This window comes from Gymnodraco acuticeps, unplaced genomic scaffold (genome assembly GCF_902827175.1).
Source record: "Gymnodraco acuticeps unplaced genomic scaffold, fGymAcu1.1, whole genome shotgun sequence".
In the NCBI taxonomy this organism is placed as follows: Eukaryota; Metazoa; Chordata; class Actinopteri; order Perciformes; family Bathydraconidae; genus Gymnodraco; species Gymnodraco acuticeps.
Genome location: NW_022990614.1, coordinates 235,578 through 261,076, shown reverse-complemented (window position 1 = coordinate 261,076; position 25,499 = coordinate 235,578). Strand labels below are relative to the sequence as shown.

The following is a 25,499-nucleotide window of genomic DNA, read 5'->3' as shown; positions in this document are numbered from 1 at the left end:
ATTCTTCTGGCTAAAATACATGTTTTAAGTCAATCAAGGAGTAATCTTAATTTAAGGTGTTTGAAGAGTAGATTAAAAATACAATTTATTTTAGAAAAACGTATTGCCACAAACAAATCAAAGGGTGGCTCAACACGCCATGAAATGGGAAATAATGAGCGCTAACGAAGAGTGGGATTAAAGGAACAATAAATATGCTCGCCATGTTGTGTTTTTGGTGGCATTTGGTTGTCAACCTATTTTTGTTTGTGAAATGTCGAAGTGATCCTACTGACTGTATCTTCATGTCTTCTGTTTTTGTCTGAGGTGGGAATGTCATGTCCTATATGTTATTGTTATGTCCATGTTTGTGTCTTTAGCCTGAACAACATAAAATAAAAAATGTGCAATGCCTCCGCGGACCACTAGGGAGCCGCGGCCCACAGGTTGGGAACTGCTGGTCTATACGGTAATAGGAATATGTATATGATATGTGAGTTGCAAACTTGTATTATATATAGATATACCTGTATTTACTGTGAGTACAATTTAGTCAAATCAGCTCTACATGTCAGCAGATTCCAGTTATGCTTTGATATTATTCCTACTCTTTTTAAAACATAGTATGGATTGTTATATCCCTTTTGCAAAAATATCAGTTATTGTTTTGACCACAAAACGCAGTCGTAGCAGTATTTCCATACAGTTCATGTCCAAATGTTAATTTGCAAGGGATGTTATTTAAGTCGTTTTATTTACATTTTGATCCTGAAAATGTTTTTCAGAGAAGACAAAAACTCTCGCCTGCACCAACTTCTAGTGCTCACTAATGCGGTATCATGCGGGAATGGAGCTCTCTAATTTGAGGATATGGGTGGCCCTTAAAAGGACCTTTTTGTTTTTGTTGTCAGATGGTGAGTATTTAACCTCCGAAACCGTACAGAGTGCGGCCCTGCCTCTTGAGGGCATACACCACATCCATGGCGGTCACGGTCTTCCTCTTGGCGTGCTCGGTGTAGGTGACGGCATCACGGATCACATTCTCCAGGAAGACCTTCAGCACCCCGCGGGTCTCCTCGTAGATCAGACCGGAGATACGCTTCACTCCGCCGCGGCGAGCCAGACGGCGGATAGCGGGCTTGGTGATTCCCTGGATGTTATCACGGAGAACTTTACGGTGACGTTTGGCACCTCCTTTGCCGAGTCCCTTTCCTCCTTTTCCTCTTCCACTCATTTTCAAGTCTTGTTGGGTCGTGTCGTTCAGAACGAATGGATAGAAGCAGTTTGACCGGCAGTATTTAAATATTCACTGCGGACCTAAGAGAAGACGGAGAGCGGGAAAGCTGCTAGGCGGGGCCAACGCTGCAGCCTCCACAACATTCAGGGGGAAAAAGGTATTTCTTTAAATAATATTTATATAATTCTTATATATATGGATTTGATTATTAAACGTCCGTTAATATTTAATAAACCCTCATATGCTTAATTACATTTATAATTCAAATTAGATCATTCAGCACCCCTCACTGTAATTATCATTAAGATTTAAGGTATTACAAAAATACTTTTGAGATCATATACTTAAAGTAGCGACAGTGAAAGTAGTCATTGTGCAGATTGGTCCATTTCAGAATAATAGATATATGTTTTATAATGATTGATCATGAAAGTGTTCTCAAAGCTGGTAAAGGTGCAGCTAGTTTGAATGACTTTGTATACCCTCCTGAGACCCAGAAAGAAAAATGTTTCAAATGTCCTTTTTTGTTTAGATCACACAAGTCTTTAGGGTGTTATTAACATAATGACTAACACAAACTAAAAAAAATATTTGTATTTTTGTTTTATTGTGTGTCCTTTGTAGAGGACATTGGGTGTTAGTTATGCGAAGCATAGTATACAAACAACATTAACATACAAGTACATTTAGACAACATTAGAGCACAACAACTCAATGCAACAAATACTGAGCCCTCATTTGTAGTACTCCATCCTTTTTTGAAATGCAGAGATACATCTGACACTTTAGGCACTTGATGTATGTGTTCCCACTGCATCCGTCTGCCATTAAAAAAGCTGAGATGTTCCATTGAACTTCATATTCATTTTATTAAGTATATGTTATGAAGTTAGAAATGGATGTTGGTCAAGCTCCCGCACTTTTTATAAATTAACTGCAAGTACATGCAAACAGCAACATGTATCCATATGTTTTATGGGGCAGGGTGGACAGCAATGTCAGGGCCACAAGCAAAATGTTCATTATTATGAAAATAGAATATACATGATACAAATGACTCGTTTTATCAAATAACTCGTGGACAATAAAATCATATACTTTTTTTTTTTTTTAAATGTAGTATCATTTAATCACTTATTACACACACTGTAGTTAGCAGAGCAGTGTGTGGGACATGCCAAAATCACGTACATCCAATGAAAAAATAAGGTATAAAATGAAGGAAACACATTTCAAGATGTACAGCACTTTGGCTCGACCAAAAATTGTTTATAAATATGCTATATAAATAAAACTTGATTTGATTTGAAGAGACTTATCATTGTACTGATGTGTAAATGTTTGGCCTTTTATAATAAGACCTCAGAGTTTCATTATTCTGCTACATTTTCATGATCACCTGTAGCCGCTCCGTCCACACTCACGTCATACAGACATAAATAAAGCAGCGACTGTATTCGCCATGACACAGACAGTCTGTGGTTTGTCCAGTCTTGCCCCTTTCACACCAGCGCTTTTTCAGCTCCGGCTCGGAGCTGGAGCCTGAAAAGCTCCGGTTTTTCCTGTTCACACCGAGGTGGTGCCAGCTCTTAGCTCCGGACCCCTGCGAGATGGAGTTCATGACTTTATGAGCTGTTCATGAGCACTCATGAAACATTCATGAACAACTCATTATATGTTCACTTGTCATGTTCATGAACCAAAATTCTTAAAATGCTCATGAACCATTTTAAAGAGCAGTTCATGAAATTTTTATGAACATTGTTCATTCATATAAAGTTCCTGTTTTGCTCATGACAGACTTTTATGAGCAATTTATGAACTTTTCATGATCCAGCCAATCACAAAATTATAATTAAAACCCCAAAAAGTTTGCATGAGCATTTCATGAACTTTTCATGACTATGAGCATTTCATGAATTGTGGATGATTGTGGCAAGTTCAGAATATTTTTGAATATTCATGAGCATTTTATGAACTTTTGATGATCAGTGTGATGATTTTAAAGACCTCTTGAATATTCATCTACTATTTGAACATTTCTTTATTTTTTAAAACTTTTAATCTTAAAACAAAACAATAGTGCATTTGAAACTGAACATTATCTGTATTTATTTTGGTGACATTCATATCATTTTATGGTTTATCTGTACTGTTTGAGAAGCAGTACGAGTAAGTAGCGCCAAGGTGGAACCTTTGGCAGGTGAGCGGTGACATATGGGTTATCTTAGGGGGGACACTTCCGCCCCTCCAGTCAGAAGCAATCCAGACAATCAACCGGATCCTGTGTATAATTATTGCTGCTGCACTTTTCTGTTTTCTACAGGTCAGTAAATGATGAAAATGATCGATGTTAACCTGTGTGAATTATATATGATGTTGGAGATGTTTAGGAGAGTGTGTCAGAAAGTTTTGAGCATGTTTGACATAGTAACGGTATTTTAAAAATACTAAACTGTCGGCAACAATAGATGCCATTTTCGCGGGCTTCAGCCGCGCCTGGGTAAATGTGACCTGAGCAAAGGCTCGCAGGCAGGTTAGCTGCTGCGCACGGGTAATATGTTTTGTTTACCTGAGTGAAGTCTTGCAGGCACATTGCCTTGTTTTTTGTTTATTAACATTGACAGTGTATTTTTGTGATCTCCATAATATGTTATATTTGGTAAAGATAGATATATTGATAGAAAGTATTATTTGATAGCGTTATGTGTTTATATTGACTATGTTGAATTTCTCCTTGAGATACAGTAATGGACTGTGACAGACGGATAACTTAAATGGAGAAATGTGATGTTTGTAAAGTACACCTATTTGAATGTAACTGTGTACTTTGAATTTTGAATAAGAAGCAATCCAGACGATCAACCGGATCCTGTCTATAATTATTGCTGCTGCACTTTTCTGTTTTCTACAGAAATCATTTATTGTTGCTGTGGTACCCAAGCTTTTGGGACCCGTAACAAACAAATGTGTGCAGCTCAGTGTCAAGAACTGTGCTTCAAATAATGATAGGATTAATTGTAGTGCTCCACCTGTATACATGTATGTTTGTATGTTTGTTAATTTGAATAAAGTTCCATTGTGATTGACATAATTGTTGTTTTCTATGGTTGCCAATTGACCCACAGTCAATGGTTCATGAACAGTTCATGTACATGAACAGTTCATAGCCAGCCATTGAATTATATTCAGTGACTGGGTATGAACTGTTCATGAAGTTGTTATGAACAGTTCTTGATATGTTCATGAACCATGGTTAATTCATGAACAATTCTTGAAATGTTCTTGGTTGAATACTGAATATCCCTACACTCACTGAAAACTCCATTTCATGAATTGTTCATGAACCTGCCTAAAACCATATTCCATGAATTGTTCATGAACCATTCCAGCACAGGAGTTTCATGAGTAGTTCATGAACTGCCCTAGTGCCATTTAATGTTCATGGAACTTTCATGAACAGTTCATCAACTTTGTTATGAGCTGTTTATGAGCTGTTCATGAATATGGTTCACGGAATTTCCATGAACTTCTCATGACAAGTTCATGAACAGTTCACTATCATCTCACTGGGGGAATCCGGTTCACTTCCAGCTCCAAAAAATTGTCGGTCTAGAGGCAAGAGCTTCGGAGCTAAGAGGTGGCGTCGCTTACGTCTCTCTTACGTCGAGGCGTGCAGGAAACTGAACATGGGTCGACTGTCATGCCTGCCTACAAGCAGTAGTGCTTATAAAAACACGTTATAAAGTCAGGCAACACTAACCAGGCTTCGTGTGATTCTGTTTATTTGTACCTTACTTTGACCATCCGTTCACTATTGATCATTGTGGAGAGAGGCAGACGTTTTGTTTTGTATTGTAGCAGCTATCGGATGGAATCAATACATGGGCTGCACAGAAAAGCTCTAGCTCGGAGCTAGAAAGGGAAGAGCGCTGGTGTGAAAGCCGCATTTCTGAACAGATATGAGGAGCTGTGAGCTCTGAGTGCCAACAGCTAACGACTGATGTGTTGGGACATGTTGCGCTGTCCAATCACGAAGCGTCATTTGTTGACTGGCAGCAAAAACAACCAATCACAGCAATGCTTCTCTGGCTGGCTCTGACCAATCACAAACAAGTGTTCTCCCTAAAGGAATACCCTTTCCGTCCAATGTGAAATGCTGTGGCGTTTTCTGAAATGCTGTGGTGTCTCGCACTTCAGGTCCACCGTAGGAATCAATACATGGGCTGCACAGGTTGTCAAGTCCGACTATCACAAGTAGAATCATAATGAAAAATATGCCGGTAAAATGTGCCTGTAGAAAACGGCTTATGCCACAATAGGATAGCAACAACAAGTAGTCAGTTTAGCTTCGGTTGCTATGCTAACATCACCCATTTTATACCAGAGAAACTTTAATAACAGCGTTGTGATGCCAAACAGCGTCAATTCAGACTGCAACACATTCACTTATGGGGAATTGGGGATATGTATCCCCTGCTTGTGTGACAGTCATACAGTGAATACTTTACAGCGTCCGCTGCCGTGTGAGCTCGCCCGGAGCTAACGGGAGAATACAATCCGGTGGAAGAGCAGCACTGCAGTGGTATGTAAATGCCGCTAAAACACATTAATAAACAATGAACCACGGCACTCTGGAGAAAAGTATAAGGTTGGAGAAGTCGTTATTTAATTTGATCTGGCTTCGTATGATTAAAAGCAACACGATCATCGACCCGATGCAGTCCGCCATTGTTGTTGTTGTTGTTGTGAGCACCGTAACGCTGTTGGAGAGAATCTGTGCGCTCATGGAGCCTCCTGCATATTTTCCCCTTCTTCTTGACCCTCTTCTATCCCAGGTGTGAAATCCTCATCGATCTCATCATCTGAGAGCTCAACTTCTGAATCATCCTGAACTATCTGGTACAGAAAATGCCTGCTTCAGTTCCGTCTCCTGCAACAATGTTGAGTCATTAAGTCCATGAAGATAATCTTTATTATGGAGAGAGTCGTTAACAGGATGTTTAAAAGAAGCCACTGTACAAAACCTGCCCAGCAACAAGCAGAAGACCCTCATCAGAAAGGCATTTCATTGGTTGATTGATACGAACTGATGACTCTGTGGCATTTGTAAAGTGCAAGTTTCACTGATATTTGTAAGGAAGTTGTATTAAAGTATCCGTATTCTTTAAGAACACCTTAGGAATCTCAATCATTGCAAACTTTGTTAACACACTCTGAAAAATGATGTATAAGAATCAGGCGGAAAGTATTCAATCTTTCGTCTTGAAGATCACGTTATAAATAAATATATTACAGAAAATGGTAAATGTAGCTAGGGAAACCAACCAAGACATTACATTACATTACATTGCATTTAGCTGACGCTTTTATCCAAAGCAACTTACAATAAGTACATTCGACCAGGAAGACACAACCTTGAAGAAAACAGAATCATATAAGTACATCAGGTTTCATAGAGCTAAACATTTCAAGTGCTACTCAACTGGCTTTAGGTAAGCCAGTCCTTTATTAGTATAAAAGTGCTTCGTTAATAGTTCTAACGCTCGAAGTGGAGTTGAAAGAGATGAGTTTTCAGTTTGCGCCGGAAGATGTGCAAGCTATCTGCCGTCCTGATGTCAATGGGGAGCTCATTCCACCATCTTGGAGCCAGGACAGCAAACCCACGTGTTTTCGCCGATGGGAACTTGGACCAACCAGTGATACATAATTAGATAAGACATTAGATATCACTCCTACCTTAGGAAGCACAGCTTTTACCCGTAAGAAATACACTGTTTACGAGGAAGAGCTGTACAGCAAATACTTTCTGACAAATATAATTATATCTGTTTGTAAAACTGACTCGATTCTCCCGTGTTAATTCATTTTTCAGTTTCACTTTGTCCCTGCTGTTTTCCACCATAAACTGCCCTATACCACTGTGTGTAGAAGATGAAGTGGACTACATGGAAAGAGATGTTCAAAGTGTTACTCTGAGGAAACATTACTGCTATTTTCTTACAACTGGATGTAGACTTGTTATACCACTGCTTACTAATAAAACACTGTACACCATGAACTGCATGAAACTATCTATGCACACATTAATGGAGTGTCTGATCACTGAGCTATTAATGCTTGATGCACATGCAGCAGATACCACAGTACTTATTTAATAATATTGGCATTTATGTATGAGTTGTCCCTTTTATTTAATATTTCTAATAAAGCCACACTGAAGAAAGCTGTTATTGAGTAAACCTGAATATTAAACAGGCTGAAAATGATTATCTGTACTATGTATTTATTGTAGTTTTGACCATCAGGGGGCTTTGGCATCGTGGAAATGCATGGTCCAGATTTTCTCAGGTTAGAAATAAGTGTTGAAAAAGCAGTTACACTACATGATACATCATTACACATCAGGGTAGTGGAAACTACAAATAAGACATTATAGTCGTCGATTAAATAAATGTAAAAGTGTTAGATGAAGGAAAGCTCTCTGGATAGAAGTGTGTGGCTCTTAAAAGAGCCTTTGTTGTTTGTTGAAGCGGGATCAGGGTGTTCACTTCTTGGCAGCCTTCTCGGTCTTCTTGGGCAGCAGCACAGCCTGGATGTTGGGCAGCACGCCTCCCTGAGCAATGGTCACTCCTCCCAGCAGCTTGTTCAGCTCCTCGTCGTTGCGGACGGCGAGCTGCAGGTGGCGGGGGATGATACGGGTCTTCTTGTTGTCCCGGGCGGCGTTTCCAGCCAGCTCCAGGATCTCAGCGGTCAGGTACTCCAGCACAGCGGCCAGGTACACCGGGGCTCCGGCACCGACACGATGAGCGTAGTTACCCTTCCTCAGATGCCTGTGGACACGGCCGACGGGGAACTGGAGCCCGGCACGGGAGGAGCGGGTCTTAGCCTTGGCTCGAGCCTTTCCTCCGGTCTTCCCTCTTCCAGACATAATTGCTTTCTGGGGGGTTTACAAAGAAGTGTGACAGTCTACTCGCCACAGCGGCTCTTTATATCCACCAGCTGCTCTCTGATTGGCCATCAGCGAGCGTATTGAAGATCGTCCAATCAGAAGGAAGCTCACGTCTTCTTCCAGTTGCTACTAAAAATAAAGACACTAAACCTGGAGCTATTCTAGTAAATGTATTATAATCTCTGTCAGATGAGCACAGTGTTAACAATTTCGGCCTATGTATTTATTGTTCATCATTTTACAATGTGACGCTAACAGGCTACTGATGCAGGCAGCTCACAGCAGCAAGTAAAGAGAAAGAGATGAAGTTATACAATGAAATAATAATCAACACATGATGAAACCCAAAGTAATTCTGACAGTGAAGTCCTATGTGTCAATATGTTATCACTTTATTGTATTAAAATGACACACATTTAATACATCATATTGAAGTTCTAGTTGTAAATCACTACTATCATCTGAGCAGATCTAATGGACCTAAAGGCAGCTTTATTCTTTGTTGAGAAAAGGCTCATTGATGTTCAAACAGAACAGGAAGCTTCATTTACTTGTTAAGATAATGTGTATTTAGAAACACTGATTAAATAAAGTGCGTGTTCTCTGACGAAAATCTAAGAATGAGTCAGTGAAGGATGGAGATAATCAGAATAAAAGATGGAAGAAACATATTAATACCACACTGTATGAAGTAATACACTAGAAGTAAAAGCAGTGCAGTAAACATGTTCCTTCAAGTGTTTACATTATCATGAAAAGGCGGATAAGGATGTCCCAGACCGAGTGTTATATCATTATATCTAATATCACTTATTAGTACTACTTGTACATGTAAGAGCAGGATGTTATGAAACTGTTTAGTTCTGATTAATTCTTGTTTTATTTATTTGTTACCTCTTGAAAATCTCTTTCCACATTGTTGTGTGATACATTCCTCATTGAGATTATTACTGATACTGCCTGCTTCTTAGTTATTCCATCTTTTGCTGGTCCAAGAATCTGTATCTAACTCTATGTTTCCTTGTTATCTACCTCACTTCCTTCTACATGTTACACTTATTTCATAAATAAGGGAGGATACGATGGACCTTTATTCATCCCTGTTTGTGGATATTCAGGATTTAAAGCAGAAACAGAGTGAGAGTGAAAAACAGGACAGTACAGATTCACAAGGATAAAAAATGATACACAAATAAAATAATATAGTAACTGTTGTGATAAATAGATATTTGGGTTCGGATTGTTAGATATATTGACATGTAAGTGTACAGGTGTTTGTACAAACAGTACAGTTACTGTTACTTGGTTCCAGGTTCGGCCCCTGGCTGTTCAGCCTGACGGCTCCAGCCACAGAGGACTGTCCGAGGAGGGATGAGTCTGAGGGAGGACGTACTCCTCATATTTATATCCCCCTGAATGTGTTCCTGTTTTTTGATCATGTTTTATTTTAAAATGGAAGTGCTGTATTGTGTATTATGTAACTTTGCTGTCTGGGACAAATAAAGGTCTTCTGATGTACCCCAAAGCTGTTTGTCATTTTCAATTTCTTTGACCATATTTAATCAAATAAATGTGTATTGTCAATAGGTTTAAAACATATCTGAACTATTTTTGATAGCTTTTAAATTACAAACAAAACAACTAAATCGATTTTAAATAGTCTAAAGTTTATATTAATAATAACAAAATACACAGTTTAATACAAACTTATCATAACTGTGAAAAAGTTCTGTTTCAAGCTAATACAATATGATAGAAATCACCAATAATACTTACATGTGTTTTGTACATTTGTAATGATCAGGAAGTCTTCATCAATTGTTCCGTTATGAGATTGATGTCATATTCTTTAGGAAATAGTTGACTCTGTTGTGAAATGAATCTAAAACTTGCTTTCTTATTTTACTGATGCATCAAACATCTTGGTGGGAGAACAATTTCACTAAATAAAATACAGTCAAGTAATCCATATTATCTGTTTTGTCACTTTGCCTTAATCACATTAACTTTTTTTCTATTGGCAGAGTAACAAACTATATTATGGCCTTTTATTATTTTAGTACCGTTTATACTTTTACATTAGTTAAAGTTTATATTCAATGTTCTGTTGTAACATTGTTAAATGAATGGTTCTTGGCTTGATTACCTTTAAAATAATAACATGTGTTAATAAGGATAAACCAATCAAATGACACGTAGGACTAAACTATGCCGTTAAATCTCTATCCGACTGTTTTTCAGTAGGATGGCAAGTTCCTATCTATAAACAATTATTTGTTTTTTCTCATAACAGATTTGATTTTCTGAATTGAAGCTAACGTTGGCGACCATGTAAGGTCATTATTAAAAGGTACAATGAATTTGTTTAGGGTTATTTATGTATGTATTTATTTATAGAAGGACCATGCATACAAATACATTAATCTCAGCAAAGAGAAGAGATGCAATATGTCAGATTATAGCCAATAGCTCATTTCCATCTGTGGTCCTCAGGTTGACTAAAATGATGAAATACATTTCATTTGGATAATTTACTGACAGAATAAAAAACTCAATACTGACTTCACCACCTTCAAAGAACTTCACTTCTTCAATCTGGTTTTTAATGTGTGGCTGTTGTTATTGCTTGCTTTTAAAATTTGACTTCAACCATATATATTTGTTCTTTTCACCATCTCTGTAAAGCGACTTTGAGCACCTGTAAGAGCGCTTACAAAATACATCCATTATTATTACTCACCTGTTCATAGTGTTTAAAGTGAACAAGTTATGATAGCTTTTAGTACTTAAAACAACCTTCCCCCAAAGTTATTAAGGAATATACGTATCCCTTGTGGCTCTTGGGTTTTAGAACTTTAATAAATATTTTAAATAAATAGTTTGGATGATCCATAATTGACATACGTTGTGTTTACACTGATCTATTGCTCACATTTTAATGTCTTTGTAACTTTAGTAAACAACAACCTTTCTTGTTTCATTCATCACGGTACAGCTAACCAAAAATAATATGAACCAGTATCATAATAATGAGTAGGATTGTAACTCTTTGAAAGTGTGAGTGGCTCTTAAAAGAGCCGTTGTGTTTGGGTGTTCTGGTCTCAGGTCAGTTTAAGCTCTCTCCCCGCGGATACGACGGGCCAGCTGGATGTCTTTGGGCATGATGGTGACCCTCTTGGCGTGGATGGCGCACAGGTTGGTGTCCTCGAACAGGCCGACCAGGTAGGCCTCGCTGGACTCCTGCAGAGCCATGACGGCGGAGCTCTGGAAGCGCAGGTCGGTCTTGAAGTCCTGAGCGATCTCCCTCACCAGGCGCTGGAAGGGCAGCTTGCGGATCAGCAGCTCGGTGGACTTCTGGTAGCGGCGGATCTCCCTCAGAGCCACGGTACCGGGCCTGTAACGGTGAGGTTTCTTCACTCCGCCGGTGGCCGGGGCGCTCTTACGAGCAGCCTTGGTGGCCAGCTGCTTCCTGGGAGCCTTTCCTCCGGTGGACTTACGAGCTGTCTGCTTGGTTCTGGCCATTATGGTTTCTCAGTGTTCACAGTGAGAGAAGAAGTGCTGTGTTTCTGTGAGCAGCGCCTTTATAAAGGAGCTGCCGGAGCAGGGCAGCGCTGATTGGTGCATGCCGGGAGACACGTGCGCTGAGCAGCTGCTTTACTATTGGACAATGTAATCCACTCCTCCACAGGGGATGATCCTGGGGTTCCTCAAAATGAACTTTTGTTTAGTTTAGGGGGAAATAAATATGATTTAAATATAATATAACCCTAACCCTGTCATTTTCTAATGTATAACTATGATTTAATTTGTAGTGAAAAACTCGCCCTGAAATAAAGGAATAATTTAGTCAACAACACTAAACATTTGCCCAAAAGTTAAATATGAGAATTAACATCAGTTACAACCCAAAGGAATGAATTCATTAATAATGTAGTGAGCAGAAACAGTCTTTAAATGGCACCAGCTTTTAGTGTGAGTGTAAGACGTCAAATGAATCATGATCTTCTGCAGTAAAATGAGATCACCTTATAAAAGTATTTGAGTTTATTAGTGTGAAAGATGTAGGTATATAGCCTACTTATCCATATGAAATGTATGTGCCCATATGAATGTTGTGTATATGTATTATGTATTTCACAAGCATTTGCAAAGCATTTTTCGTTTGTGTTTTTGACATTACTGATTGGTGAAATGATTCTCTTCTCTTATTAAACCCCATCACTTTGTATTACCGGTATCAATCATTCAAGGGAGGCTTTAAGTGTCAGAAGAAACACCATGTGGATTGTTGTTACAGCACATTAGAGTTTGTGGTGGCAGAGGGACAACATTTAATAATAAATGTGTTCATTTGTCTCCTCTAAAGATTTGCTAAGATACAGATTACCACTTAGCATTTTCTCTCAGGATTGCAGTAAAATAACCACCATATTTCCTTCATATTGTGAAATGTATTTATTTTCATTTTGGAAAAACAAACACTAGTGAGGTGGTATAAACACGTATAGTGAAGAATGACAATATTCAATCATGGTTTATCTTGCTTTACAAAGCATTTTGCATAAATAACATTTAAATATTTAGAGTTCTGTAGAGTAGTTATAGAGTATAACAGGATGAGCTCTTTGGATGGGTTGGGTGGCTCTTAAAAGAGCCTTTGTGTTGTTGGTATGTCAGCAGCAGAGTTTACTTGGAGCTGGTGTACTTGGTCACGGCCTTGGTGCCCTCAGACACGGCGTGTTTAGCCAGCTCTCCGGGGAGCAGCAGGCGGACAGCGGTCTGGATCTCCCTGGAGGTGATGGTGCGGCGCTTGTTGTAGTGAGCCAGACGAGAGGCCTCCCCGGCGATGCGCTCAAAGATGTCGCTCACGAAGCAGTTCATGATGCCCATGGCCTTGGAGGAGATGCCGGTGTCCGGGTGGACCTGCTTCATCACCTTGTAGACGTAGATGGCGTAGCTCTCCTTCCTGGACTTTCTCCTCTTCTTTCCAGTCTTGGTGGCGGTCTTAGCGACGGCTTTCTTGGAGCCCTTCTTGGCTGCTTTGACCGGGGGTGCGTCAGCAGGCATGATGAGAGAGAGAGGTGCGACAGAGTCGAAATACTTCTTTGACACAGAGCGGTCTATTTATATTCACCAGATGCAAATATTACTGTGCTGTTGCTCGCACGGGATTGGTTGTCTTCTGAGCAGGACGGCGCATGCGCTTAACGAATATTAGAATCAAAACAGATTGGATGACATGTAAAATGAACACCCCATTGATTATGTATTTGTATTATTGGGGTTTTATAATGTGGTGTACATGAATAAATCAACAAATCGGTTGGGATCAATGTCCTTCTAACTCTTTCATATGTGTTTAACTATGTATAACGTGGACAACAGAGAAACACATATTTTTCATGACAGTTAGAATTTAAATAAAAACGTGAGGTGAAAGTGATGCTTGTCACCCTCTAGTCCACACGTATTAATCCACATGAATCCCAATATGTATGATTTTAAGATCCTACAATAAATACAAATGTATTCATTATAAGCGAGTTAGTCCTTAATATCCCGGTGTATTTCACCATTAAAACATATTTCAAAAGTTTAAGAAACCCCACACAGCTGGAAGTAGAAGTTTTTGGAGCAGTCATGGTTGTGTAGACTTTATCCTCTACGAACATATCATTGGATGTCGGATAAACAACATTGTGAAATGGTCTACATTTTTAATATCCAGTATCCTAGCAAGAATTTCGGATGGAATTTAGGTTCGATATAAAGTTCATCAAAAGGAATGTCTCTTTTTGAGTAATGTGGGTGGCTCTTAAAAGAGCCGTTGTTGTTCCAGGTATGTCAGGGTGTAGATGTTTAACCTCCGAAGCCGTACAGAGTGCGGCCCTGCCTCTTCAGGGCATACACCACATCCATGGCGGTCACGGTCTTCCTCTTGGCGTGCTCGGTGTAGGTGACGGCATCACGGATAACATTCTCCAGGAAGACCTTCAGCACCCCACGGGTCTCCTCGTAGATCAAACCGGAGATACGCTTCACTCCGCCACGGCGAGCCAGACGGCGGATAGCGGGCTTGGTGATGCCCTGGATGTTATCACGGAGAACTTTGCGGTGACGCTTGGCGCCTCCTTTGCCAAGTCCTTTACCTCCTTTTCCTCTTCCACTCATTTTCAGGTATTGTTATGTCGGCTAGTTTAGAATGAATGAGTAGAAGCAGAGTGACCGGCAGTATTTATATATTCGCTGCGGACCTAAGAGAAGACGGAGAGCGGGAAAGCGGCTGGGCGGGGCCAACGCTGCAGCCTCCACATTATCTTTCAAAACATTTTCTCTTCCTTCTAATATTGTTTATATAATTCAGTCAGGCTTTATACTAAGCATTTGATGATTAAACGTGTGTTAATATGTAATAAAACCCTCACATGCTTAATAACATTTATAATTTAAATAAGAGCCTTTCTGAGATTAACATTACATTTAAAGTTGATCAAAGTTTTAAAAAAATACTCTTTATAGGAGACTTTCATTCTGTTTCTGATGAGTCAAGACATTCATTTGTATAAAACACGAAAACAATTTGACATAAAAGTAATAATTAGTCCAATAGAAACACCTGAATGTAAACACTGTATTTAGGTTTGGGTGTGTGACCATCAAGAAATGTACCAAATTGTTCATGTTAAATATAAAGTATAAAGTAACAGACAAATAACCATGGACTTCTTCAACTTATAACATATTTCAGCTCTCACAAAATGTTATAAGTTTGGTCAATTAAAGCTTTTAATTTACACATTTAAAAGATACTTTAGTAGAAACAAAAGCTCCTTCTCTCTGAGCCATCGCATTGAGCCCCTGGGGCTCTTTGAGGTTAGCGCATTCAATTTTGATTTAGGCACGTTTTTCCGATTGTCGCGGAATGTACCACATGCCACAAAACCCCTTGCAAATAGGTCAGTAAAAAGTTTTGGGCTGGTGTAGAAATTGTCTACAAAAAGATGGTAACCTCTCCCCAAGTAGGAATTATCCATTAGGCCGCTGACAACATCATAAGAGAGACCCTGCCCTGAAATGAAGCGGCTCTTTCCAGTATAGATGGAAAAATCGATGGTATACCCATTGCTGGAGTCTGCTAACACAAACAGCTTCACACCCCACTTAGTTGGCTTGGCTTTCATGTACTGCCTCAGTCCAATTTTGGCTTTTGTGGCCACCATCCGTTCATCAATTGACATTTCTTTCCTAGGCTGCCACATTGCCTTGCATGCCTCTTTTATGGTGGCTTGAAGTGGTTTTAGGCGATGGAGTGGATCGTACTCTGGGGTGTCCTTTTTCCGGTCATTTGCCAAATCATGGTCTGGGTCGCTCAGGTGTACAGCTCTGCTGATTGCCATGAACCTGTCTCTTGTCATGACAGAAGCAGGAAAGAGAACACTTAGGTGTGATCCCTTCCTCCAGTAGTCTCTTACTTTTGGCAGTTTTAGAAGTGCCATGAACATCATAAGGCCGACATACATGAGGAATTTTACCGGCTTTAGCTCTTCCCAAACAAACTTTTTCCCCTTAGCCTGCTCCTTTTCAGCATTTTTGTTTGTGTTCTTGCAGATGATATTTACAGCTTGGTTGTTAAAAAAATGTCTAAATATTTGTGCAGGAGTATACTCCACACCAACAAAACCTTGGACTCCAGGGGCTCTTTTCAGGCAAAAGTGTGGTAGTTGTTGGGCAGTATCTGGCACCTCAGGTCCGTTCCAAACAGCTCCTGGCTCTTCTGGGGTCAGAGATGTTTTTTTCCCTTTCCCTCTTCCTCTCCCTTTCACTGTCAGGGGGGCTGGCATTGGTTTGGCCTTTTTTCTGGATGCTGCACCCTCCTGGCCACATTCTTTTCCCTCTCGGTTTGAAGGAGGCCTACTGATGGGGACAGTGGCTTGTGCATCCTCTCTCTCATCCTCTGGACTAAAATAAAAGGGAGGAAAATATACAGATATAAATGTCTGAATTTATTTTATTTCCTTTATTGCTTTTATTTCTCCAGTGTCATCCTATCTATTTTCTAAACACAGTCTCAACTTTTGATTTGATTCACACTTTATCCCTCTGCTAACATTACTAGTTGATGGAATCAGTAACTGAATTGTAATGCAATGAATATAATAACATTAGACCTCATAACAAACAACCAAAGAGGGCAAGCGGAATGAGGCAATAAATGAAAGGTATTGCTTGACGTTTTTTTTACTGAAATAAATAGTAGCCTCTATTGATAGTGAATCTTGAGCTCAGGACTTCACTTTATGACACAATTACTGCAAATGGCCATCCATTATAAAAACTCTTAGGACGAATTATTTTCTGCGTTATACAAAAATAACAACCGATAAATGCAACACAAACAATAAGATATAAGCAAAGTTACTCACTTTTTATCTTCGAAGGGATCAATCCCGTGATCATACTCCTCTTCATCACGCCAGCTGTCAGCTTCAGAATCTGAGGAATCCACTGCTGCATCGCTAAGCGGTCCGCCAGACAAAATAAATGCTATGGCTTCTTCCGTAGTGTAACGCCGTTTTGACATGTTGGTTTGAATTTGTCTTGCGGTGTGTGTATATGTATGTATGTGTATGTGTGTGACTGTATCTAGATATCTCGTGTTGTATTTATTTATCTTACGCTGGCAAAATTACTCTTCTTCAGTATTACTCTCTCGTCTCTCTTTGTTTATCTCCCGCCGCCAAAAACATACACAGCAACCTATGTTGATTGGTCGAGAAGATGGTAGCATGGGCAGAGGTTTGCCTGGACCTTTAAATTGTAAACCTATCCGGACACAGGGGGGTGGGACTTAGTCTAAAACCTTTGCTGTTTGGCTCAGACGGAGGGGCCGCGTGGGTCTCCTTGACGAATCAAGGCTCTACAATGTGATGACGTTGCCCCGATCACGTCGGAGCCTCTGAATCCCGGAAAAGGACATAGTGATACCCATGAGTGATACCAGCGAAAAGCCTAGAATCGCCGCTTTACCTCACTTTTTAAATCAGATGGATAGGATTAGCGGTTACAAAGTTATTAAGCATTTTAGAACGCTACCCCTTTGAAGCCGCGGGCGGCTCGCTCGGTCTTTAAGGGTTAAGGTCTTCTTGGGGGTCGCTGCCTTCTTGGCCGCCACCTTCTTCGGCCTCTTAGTGATCTTCTTCACGGGGGTTTTCTTTGCAGGAGTAGCAGGCTTCTTCGCCGTCTTGGGTGTTACTGCCTTCTTGGCTGCTGGCTGCTGGCTTCTTGGCGGCGGGTTTCTTCGCTGCTGCCGGTTTCTTGGCTTTGACTGCGGGCTTCTTCGCTACCTTCTTGGGCTTCTCGGCGGCCTTGGCTGCCTTGAATGAGCCGCTGGCTCCGGATCCCTTGACCTGCACCAGGGCTCCATTCTCCACCAAATTCTTCACGGCGCGTTTCACCTGGTTGGCGTTGTCGATGCCTTTAACGGCCAGCTCTTTCTTCAGGGCGACATAGGAAATCCCTTTACGCTACTTGGAGGCGGAGACGGCTTTCAGCACGAGGTCAGCGGCGCTGGGGCCCGCCTTCTTCGGCTTGGTGGCTCTCTTCCTCGGGGACTTGACCGGTGCGGCGGCGGCGGGAGCGGATTCTGCCATGTTGCTTTCAAAGTGGATTCTCTGGACTCGGTGAGACTGAGAGAGAAATCCCAGCAAAGAGCCGAACTTAAACACACCATGAGAACCGTAGAGACTCAATCGCAGCCTGTCTCACAGGAGCAGCACTGTGCCACTTTGTGTTTTCTCTTCACGAACACATGTAATAAAATCACACCTGGAAGAAACAATATATTGTAAAATTCACCCTAAACGATAGCAAAGGAGTTTCTCTTCATGTAAAAGTGAAATTAACCTCAATATTGTGTTATGATTTTAATGGGAAGCCTTTCGACCTCCCTCAAATGCTGCCGTGTGAGTCATACATATGTGACTTTCCTCTCTAATTTCCCTCTTAAATGCTTTAAAATACTTTGAAATTCGACTTAAACTAGTCTGGAATAAAAATAAGATGTTTAGTTAAAGACCTAACCTAAAAATAGTTTACTAATATAAATATGTTAATGTTAAACAGAGGTTAGTTTTGTCTCTGCAAACACACTCAAAAGAGTCGTGGGATTGTACTCCGGTTCTGATAGAGCGTATGTATGTTTTCTTTTACACTTCACTAATTTAGGATAATTTAACTTAATTCAACACTTTGATAACATGTAGGCCTATCTTTTCTTCTTCAGAAAACTAAGTAACCTGCCGTTTACATTTACAAAAAACACACAAACAGTTGGAACATTTAAATCGGGGGCTGTTTTTGAGAAACTTGATTACTTTAGAGTTATTTGTTACACTCATTAAAGACTATTACAAAAAAATCACTAAATGTGCTCCAAAAAACACCTTTAATAAACTTTAGACTCAGAAGATTAGAAACTTTAAATAGGCTTCTTAGGTGTTTTGGCTCCACACATGTCTGACTAGGATTTTAACTTTATTTATTATTTAACACCGGTTAAAGGTGCTTGTTTCTTTCTCTCATGTATTTGTGTTCTGCATACTCTTAAAATAAAGCATTATCTTCTGACTGTTTATCACATGTATTCTTAAGGTCACGATGAATGACCAGCAGTTTCACCACAATACATTGTTTTTATTCAGAAATGTTAACCAAATAACATTAGAAATAACATAAATTGCAGTAAAAGAAGATGTATACTTTTCTGTATTTAGTCGACGCATAACCTGAAAACCTTTTAAAATAACTTAATCTATGTATGTTTTAGTTTTTTGCCTTTAAATACTTCTTACATGAATCTTGTGACGCACCAACTTGAACACACCCGTAATTGTGTGATTCGAGTCTTGAAACAGAAAGCCTCTTCCAGGCTTAAAGCCTGAGTCCAAATAAATATCACTACAATAAACAATATTTCTTTTTACATTCTGTTTTTGTCCATCTTATTCTATTTACATCTATATAGACTCTTTCATTTAACATAAAATGCACTATTTTATTCTACTGTTTCTTTTTGCACTATTTTAATTGCATTTTTTTTTTTTTAAATCAGTTTTATTGTCTTTTGTCCTATATAACTATGTTGCATTGTTGGAGGAGCCTGGGACTTAAGATTTGCATTGCCACGTCTACACTGTAGCTACTGTGCATATGATTATAAATAATAAATGTATTTTGGGTTAATTTTATATTCAAATTAAGTTAACGAATAATGGATCACGGAAATGTATCTCTATAACAATAATGTAGTCAAGCAGAAAATAGTAGAGCTATAAACAGTATTTAAAGAATATAATTCAAACATGAAGAATTATGTATTGTATATTTTATTAAGTTGAGTTTTTAATCCTAAATATTTTTGTTTTTATTGAATGTAAATACAATTATTATAATTACTGTTATATAACTATACTATTCTGCCACTGTTTCTAATTTTGGCTCTTGTACTTAGTGTTTGAGTTTTAAATAAAGTTGAGAAACATTTTTGTCCATAAAATACAGTTTAGTTTAAACAATATTCTTCAAGATGTTAATATTTACATGCTTATCTAATCTTGAAATAGTGCTGTATAATAGCTTGTGCCATATATGTTTTAGAGCTACTAAACTAACTCCCAACGGTATAAACAATGGTCACATTAAATAACTGTTAATTGGCTAAAAGATATTAACTTCATTAATATATGTACTAGATGTACCTCGTTTCTTAAAATGCTAATACAACATAAATAAAGAACTGTTAGAAAGACACGTGTGTTAATATTTATTCCACTACAATAGAGCCACTATTCTCGTTCTGCTCCAAACATTAGTTGGTGAACATTGACATCTGGTGGATAAAGGCTGGAACTAAATATAACCTGTTATTCATTTCAATGTGCGTGTGGGATAAAGATACCATCGAGTGCTTAAATGCTACGGTACGCTATTGATCGGTGAACTGCAGACACCTGCCAATAAGTAATACTGATATAGTGTGAACTGAGTTAAACACTAATGATGGGTCCAACAAACGTTGTGGCTTTATTTATGTGGACTGACAGATGTAGAAACCACACCGCTATTCATTTGAGAATGTGGTGATTAACCTGCTGGATGTACGAAGGAAATTGTGAAAGTAGTTTGCTTTAGTTGAAATAAGGCTTTATTTTAGAGAGGCTACAACCTGCAATAGATGATATCATTAATAGTAATTTAGGGTTATGTTTCAATTGTATATTGCTCTATAATGTGGGTGTTTTAGTTGGGTGACTTGGTGTAACATGACATGTTGTGCACATCAATACATATAGGGCAAGACATGTCTTTAGTTGGAAGTGAGTGGCTCTTAAAAGAGCCTTTGTTGTTTGTTGAAGCGGGATCAGGGTGTTCACTTCTTGGCAGCCTTCTCGGTCTTCTTGGGCAGCAGCACAGCCTGAATGTTGGGCAGCACGCCTCCCTGAGCGATGGTCACTCCTCCCAGCAGCTTGTTCAGCTCCTCGTCGTTGCGGACGGCGAGCTGCAGGTGGCGGGGGATGATACGACTCTTCTTGTTGTCCCGGGCGGCGTTTCCAGCCAGCTCCAGGATCTCAGCGGTCAGGTACTCCAGCACAGCGGCCAGGTACACCGGGGCTCCGGCACCGACACGATGGGCGTAGTTACCCTTCCTCAGATGCCTGTGGACACGGCCGACAGGGAACTGGAGCCCCGCACGGGATGAGCGAGTCTTGGCCTTCGCCCTGACCTTTCCTTTTTTTTTTCTTTTAAAACTTTATTTTATAATTATTCTGGCAGTACATGATATACACAAGTTACATTAATAATACACATAAGACATAATGAATAAATATATAAATAACATAAAGAGAGCACGTTTATATTCCAATGAGACTCAGCTCGGTCACAGACTCAAAACGCCCCATGGCTGAGTCTGGGATTTTTTCTCCTTAGTTCATTAAGTATTTGTTTCACGATGGTGCCACTGTTTATGATCGTCTGATTTAGTATCATCTTGCACCTTGTTTTCCAGATCTTCATACATGTGATACAAATTACCAGCTGAAAAAGGTCCCTGTGTTTATTGTCCATCCCTTCATCCAGAATACAATACATGATTGAGATATGATTTACATTGAAGTCTAACCCGATGCCCCGTAGGAGCGACCACACCTCCTGAGCTCTGTAGCAGTCCATGAGGAGGTGCTGTATAGTCTCGTCCTCCTCACAGTTAATCATGGGGCATGTTCTAGTTTTCACATAGCACCGAAAAGTTATTAAAGATTGTTTTGTAGTTGGTTACAGAGAAGTGTTTCGATACATAAATCCTGTCTATATGGGTTTTAGTTGTTTTGTCATATCTCGTGAAATCCATTCCAGCGGGATTCAAAGAGCGACAGACATCGGTTAGGCCTGCATCGCTGCAGATTTCTCTCAACAGCTTTCCTTCCGCCCTCAGTTTAAAAACAGCTGTACTACACTTATCTATGTCTTCTGTTATTGTATTAAAATCACCACCTAATATAATTTTATAACCCACTGTTAATAACTCTCTAAGTTTTCTAAATAATTGTAACTTATTTGTTGCATCAGGGGCAGTATAAATATTAATAAGTCGATATTTTTCATTTTTATAAAAGCAATCCACCATAAGCAGCCTTCCTGGGATTATGTCCCTTCTTCTAATAATAGTGATGTCTTTTTCTTTAAAGAAAATGCCAACTCCGTCAGCTCTACTCTCTCCGATGGATATAATACTTTTGCCTTTATGCCACCGTTTACACACATCATCAACATCACTGGTGGTATTCAGTCTAAGTTCCTGCGTAAAGAGGAAGTCATAATTAGTGTCTAATAAATATTTAATTTTCCTCTCTCGAAAGTCCTTAGACTGAACACCACATACATTCCAGGTAGCGACATTAAAGAAGCTCATATTGGTTTATAAAATGAATCACTATGGTGCATCTACATTTGCCCGTTTTTCATTTTGGTTCAAGTTTCTACTTGCAGGTCTCTTTTTTGAGACCTCAGACGGGGCTTCCCCCTGAGCCTCACTCGGGGGTTCTGGAAATTCCGGAGTTGGTGAAAAAGACCCCGAGTTGCTCTCAGGGGGCGAGTAGAGGGGCATGGTGACTCGCTGACCAGCTGTAAGGCTGTCAGGGCTAGAGTCAGATCCTGGGCTTTCGCTCACACTCATAATATTTACTATCTTCAATCTCACTCTCAGAGCTGTACTCGCTCTCTACATCACTATCAATAGTTAATCTACCCTCACCTGACTGGGATGGAGAATCGCCTTCAGGAGCTGAAGGCTGTTGATCTCCAGGGAGAGGGAGATCCTTGCTGGCAGGACGACGACCAGGCTGCTGCTGGGCTGCTGGGCTGCTGGGCTGCTGGGTGAGGACCAGGACGACGATCAGGCTGCTGCTGGGCTGCTAGGTGAGGACCAGGACCAGGACCAGGCTGCTGCTGGGCTGAAGAACTAGGACCAGGCCGCTGCTGGGTGAGGACCAGGACGACGATCAGGCTGCTGCTGGGCTGCTGGGTGAGGACCAGGACCAGGCTGCTGCTGGGCTGAAGAACCAGGACCAGGCCGCTGCTGGGCTGAAGGATCAGGACCAGGCTGCTGCTGGGCTGAAGGACGAGGACCAGGCTGCTGCTGGGCTGCAGGACAGGGCTGCTGCTGCTGGGTGACTGGAGGGAGTACAGGACCAGGTTTCTGCTTGGCTGCAGGACGGGGCTGCTGCTGCTGGGTGACTGGAGGAGGACCAGGCTGCTGCTGGATTTTTGCCTTGTTTACATAAGAAGATGGGCAGTTGAAGAAGGTGTGCCCGATCTCTCCACACAGGTTGCAGAGACTGTCTGAATTGCAATCTTTAGCCTTGTGGCCCAGTTCATTGCATCTCCAACATTTCACTGTGGTGCATTTTCTGACCTGATGGTCAGCTGAGTTGCAGATGAAACAGGTGACGGATTGCCCTGGATAAATTATTCTCCCATTATAGGGGCCAAGAGATATCGAATTCGGGAGTTTATGGATCTCACCATCCCTGTTTCTGTTCATCCTCATTTTGTATTTTCTCACTCCATACCATATCCCAAATGTATCTATTGGTTTGTATTTGCTGATTATATCTCCATATCTCTTCAAATAGGTCTCAACATCATGGTCTGGAATACGGCCAGTCCAGAATTTAACAATGATGTTTGAGATATCCATTTGAATGGAAGATTCGAAAGTCCAGTCTTTCCACTTGGGATCTGAGGTTTTAGTTGCGAGGACATCAAGGAAACATCTCAGAGGAGCTTCTAGCAAAAAGCAAAGTTCAAACTCCTTTCTGTTTGGCAGTGCAATGAAGGAATACACATCATTTGTATTGATCCAGCAGGTATCAAATAATAATGATTCTCCAATATATTCACGACTTGGGGGTTCTCCTGAGCCTGTGAAGTTCAGGCGAACCCAAAACTGTCCAAATTTTGAAGCAAAAGATGGCACGCTTCCAGGAAGAGACATTTCTTATATATTTTTTTCACCCTTTTTCACCTCCTTCCTTTCCTCTTCCAATCATTTTCGAGTCATTCTCACTAGCTTCGACGTTAACCTGCACCTTTTCCGCGACCAGACATTTTCTATGTGATTATTCTTTGCCGTTTAGAAGAAAGTAGGTCGGTCACCGTTCTCACCAGTTTATATAGGAGCGCAGCTAAACGCTCATTGGTCAGATTGATCCGTAACTGTGATCGTCCAATCAGAAAACAGGTCGGTCTGCCGCCTGAATTCTTTTCAGAATGAGACTGAATTTTCTGAAATTGTTTTCACCCGTTCAAAGATGAACATAAACTCCTGTAATTTAAGAAGCGAAAGTCTCAATATGTAGAGAACATTAAGACATTCAAAAAGGTGTCATACTTAATGATTATTTACAGTGTGTAATTAACTTATTAAATAATATATTTGGTATTATAACTCAAATTACACACCCACCTAAATACATGCAGCTGTTTGGGCTAAACATTTAACGGGGAGAATATGATCATCAATTGTAACTTATTTGTGTAGGTTGTTATTTGTGTAATGTCAATTTTTTTTATCTTATCTTTATATTTTGAGGACATCTCTTATTTCATATTTAGATTTTAATAGTTTTGCTAGGTATTATTCATTCTGTCTTTGTATGCACCAAATATACCAAAGCAAATTCCTTGTATGTGTCAAGCTACTTGGTAATAAAACCTATTCTCATTCGTGTATATAGACACACACACACTGTACATACATTATATTTGCAGCACTTAACACATATAATGTATAATACAAACAAAACAGTAAAAAAAACTGCTCAGAAAGTAAAATGTAAATAGTAAAAGCCAGATCACAGGAAGATGATCCAAGTGAGCATGGCAGTTTAATGTCGCAAAGTATTATTTTAGTTGTATTAACATGGAAATCATGTTGAGGTATATTAGACACTTTGTAAGAAGAAAGCAGCAGTAGATGAAGTGGGTGGCTCTTAAAAGAACCGTTGGTTTGTAGCAGCAGAGTTTACTTGGAGCTGGTCATGTCAAGTCCAATCCAACTTTATTTATATACCACTTTAACACCTTCAGAACAAAGCGCTGTAGAGATATAAGCTCACACAAAATAATATAAAGTGATTTACATATCATCTATTTGAGTCATGCATCGTGCATGACACTTATTCAAAACAGAGGAACACGTCTATAGATGTAGTGGGTGGCTCTTAAAAGAGCCTTTGTGTTGTTGGTATGTCAGCAGCAGAGTTTACTTGGAGCTGGTGTACTTGGTCACGGCCTTGGTGCCCTCAGACACGGCGTGTTTAGCCAGCTCTCCGGGGAGCAGCAGGCGGACAGCGGTCTGGATCTCCCTGGAGGTGATGGTGGAGCGCTTGTTGTAGTGAGCCAGACGAGAGGCCTCACCGGCGATGCGCTCAAAGATGTCGCTCACGAAGCAGTTCATGATGCCCATGGCCTTGGAGGAGATGCCGGTGTCCGGGTGGACCTGCTTCATCACCTTGTAGACGTAAATGGCGTAGCTCTCCTTCCTGGACTTTCTCCTCTTCTTTCCAGTCTTGGTGGCGGTCTTAGCGACGGCTTTCTTGGAGCCCTTCTTGGCCGCCTTGACAGGGGGTGCGTCAGCAGGCATGATGAGAGAGTGAGGTGCGACAGCGTAGAATGACTTCTGTGTCACAGCGCGGTCTTTTTATATTCACCAGATGCAAATATGACTGTGCTGTTGCTCGCACGGGATTGGTTGTCTTCTGAGCAGGACGG

At 40.3% G+C, this 25,499-nt stretch overlaps 7 protein-coding genes across 7 annotated transcripts; all 7 read right to left on the bottom strand.

Annotated features, from left to right (window-relative positions):
* Positions 1 to 714: 714 nt before the first annotated feature.
* LOC117554592 lies at positions 715 to 14,408 on the bottom strand. Its single transcript, XM_034229042.1, has 6 exons — positions 14,033 to 14,408; positions 12,859 to 13,288; positions 11,989 to 11,993; positions 11,283 to 11,698; positions 7,768 to 8,156; positions 715 to 1,250 (listed from the first exon to the last, which is right to left on the bottom strand). The coding sequence occupies exons 1-6, from the start codon at positions 14,337 to 14,339 to the stop codon at positions 902 to 904; spliced, it is 1,896 nt and encodes a 631-aa protein (XP_034084933.1). The 5' UTR covers positions 14,340 to 14,408; the 3' UTR covers positions 715 to 901.
* LOC117554590 (histone H2A, sperm-like) lies at positions 7,486 to 21,440 on the bottom strand. The gene is made up of 3 exons (XM_034229040.1): positions 21,349 to 21,440; positions 20,564 to 20,974; positions 7,486 to 7,731 (listed from the first exon to the last, which is right to left on the bottom strand). The coding sequence occupies exons 1-2, from the start codon at positions 21,438 to 21,440 to the stop codon at positions 20,596 to 20,598; spliced, it is 471 nt and encodes a 156-aa protein (XP_034084931.1). The 3' UTR covers positions 7,486 to 7,731; positions 20,564 to 20,595.
* LOC117554566 (histone H2A) lies at positions 7,712 to 8,178 on the bottom strand. Its single transcript, XM_034228993.1, has one exon. The coding sequence runs from the start codon at positions 8,145 to 8,147 to the stop codon at positions 7,764 to 7,766; it is 384 nt and encodes a 127-aa protein (XP_034084884.1). The 5' UTR covers positions 8,148 to 8,178; the 3' UTR covers positions 7,712 to 7,763.
* LOC117554570 (histone H2B 1.2-like) lies at positions 12,605 to 25,403 on the bottom strand. The gene is made up of 2 exons (XM_034228998.1): positions 24,960 to 25,403; positions 12,605 to 12,823 (listed from the first exon to the last, which is right to left on the bottom strand). Exon 1 carries the CDS (start codon positions 25,369 to 25,371, stop codon positions 24,991 to 24,993), a length of 381 nt encoding a protein of 126 aa, XP_034084889.1. The 5' UTR covers positions 25,372 to 25,403; the 3' UTR covers positions 12,605 to 12,823; positions 24,960 to 24,990.
* LOC117554571 (histone H2B 1.2-like) lies at positions 12,803 to 13,980 on the bottom strand. The gene has a single exon (XM_034228999.1). The coding sequence runs from the start codon at positions 13,233 to 13,235 to the stop codon at positions 12,855 to 12,857; it is 381 nt and encodes a 126-aa protein (XP_034084890.1). The 5' UTR covers positions 13,236 to 13,980; the 3' UTR covers positions 12,803 to 12,854.
* Positions 14,933 to 17,857, bottom strand: LOC117554560 (piggyBac transposable element-derived protein 4-like). The gene is made up of 2 exons (XM_034228988.1): positions 16,592 to 17,857; positions 14,933 to 16,127 (listed from the first exon to the last, which is right to left on the bottom strand). Exons 1-2 carry the CDS (start codon positions 16,747 to 16,749, stop codon positions 14,960 to 14,962), a joined length of 1,326 nt encoding a protein of 441 aa, XP_034084879.1. The 5' UTR covers positions 16,750 to 17,857; the 3' UTR covers positions 14,933 to 14,959.
* LOC117554591 (histone H1-like) lies at positions 17,354 to 17,818 on the bottom strand. The gene is made up of 2 exons (XM_034229041.1): positions 17,711 to 17,818; positions 17,354 to 17,662 (listed from the first exon to the last, which is right to left on the bottom strand). Exons 1-2 carry the CDS (start codon positions 17,816 to 17,818, stop codon positions 17,354 to 17,356), a joined length of 417 nt encoding a protein of 138 aa, XP_034084932.1.
* Positions 25,404 to 25,499: the final 96 nt, after the last annotated feature.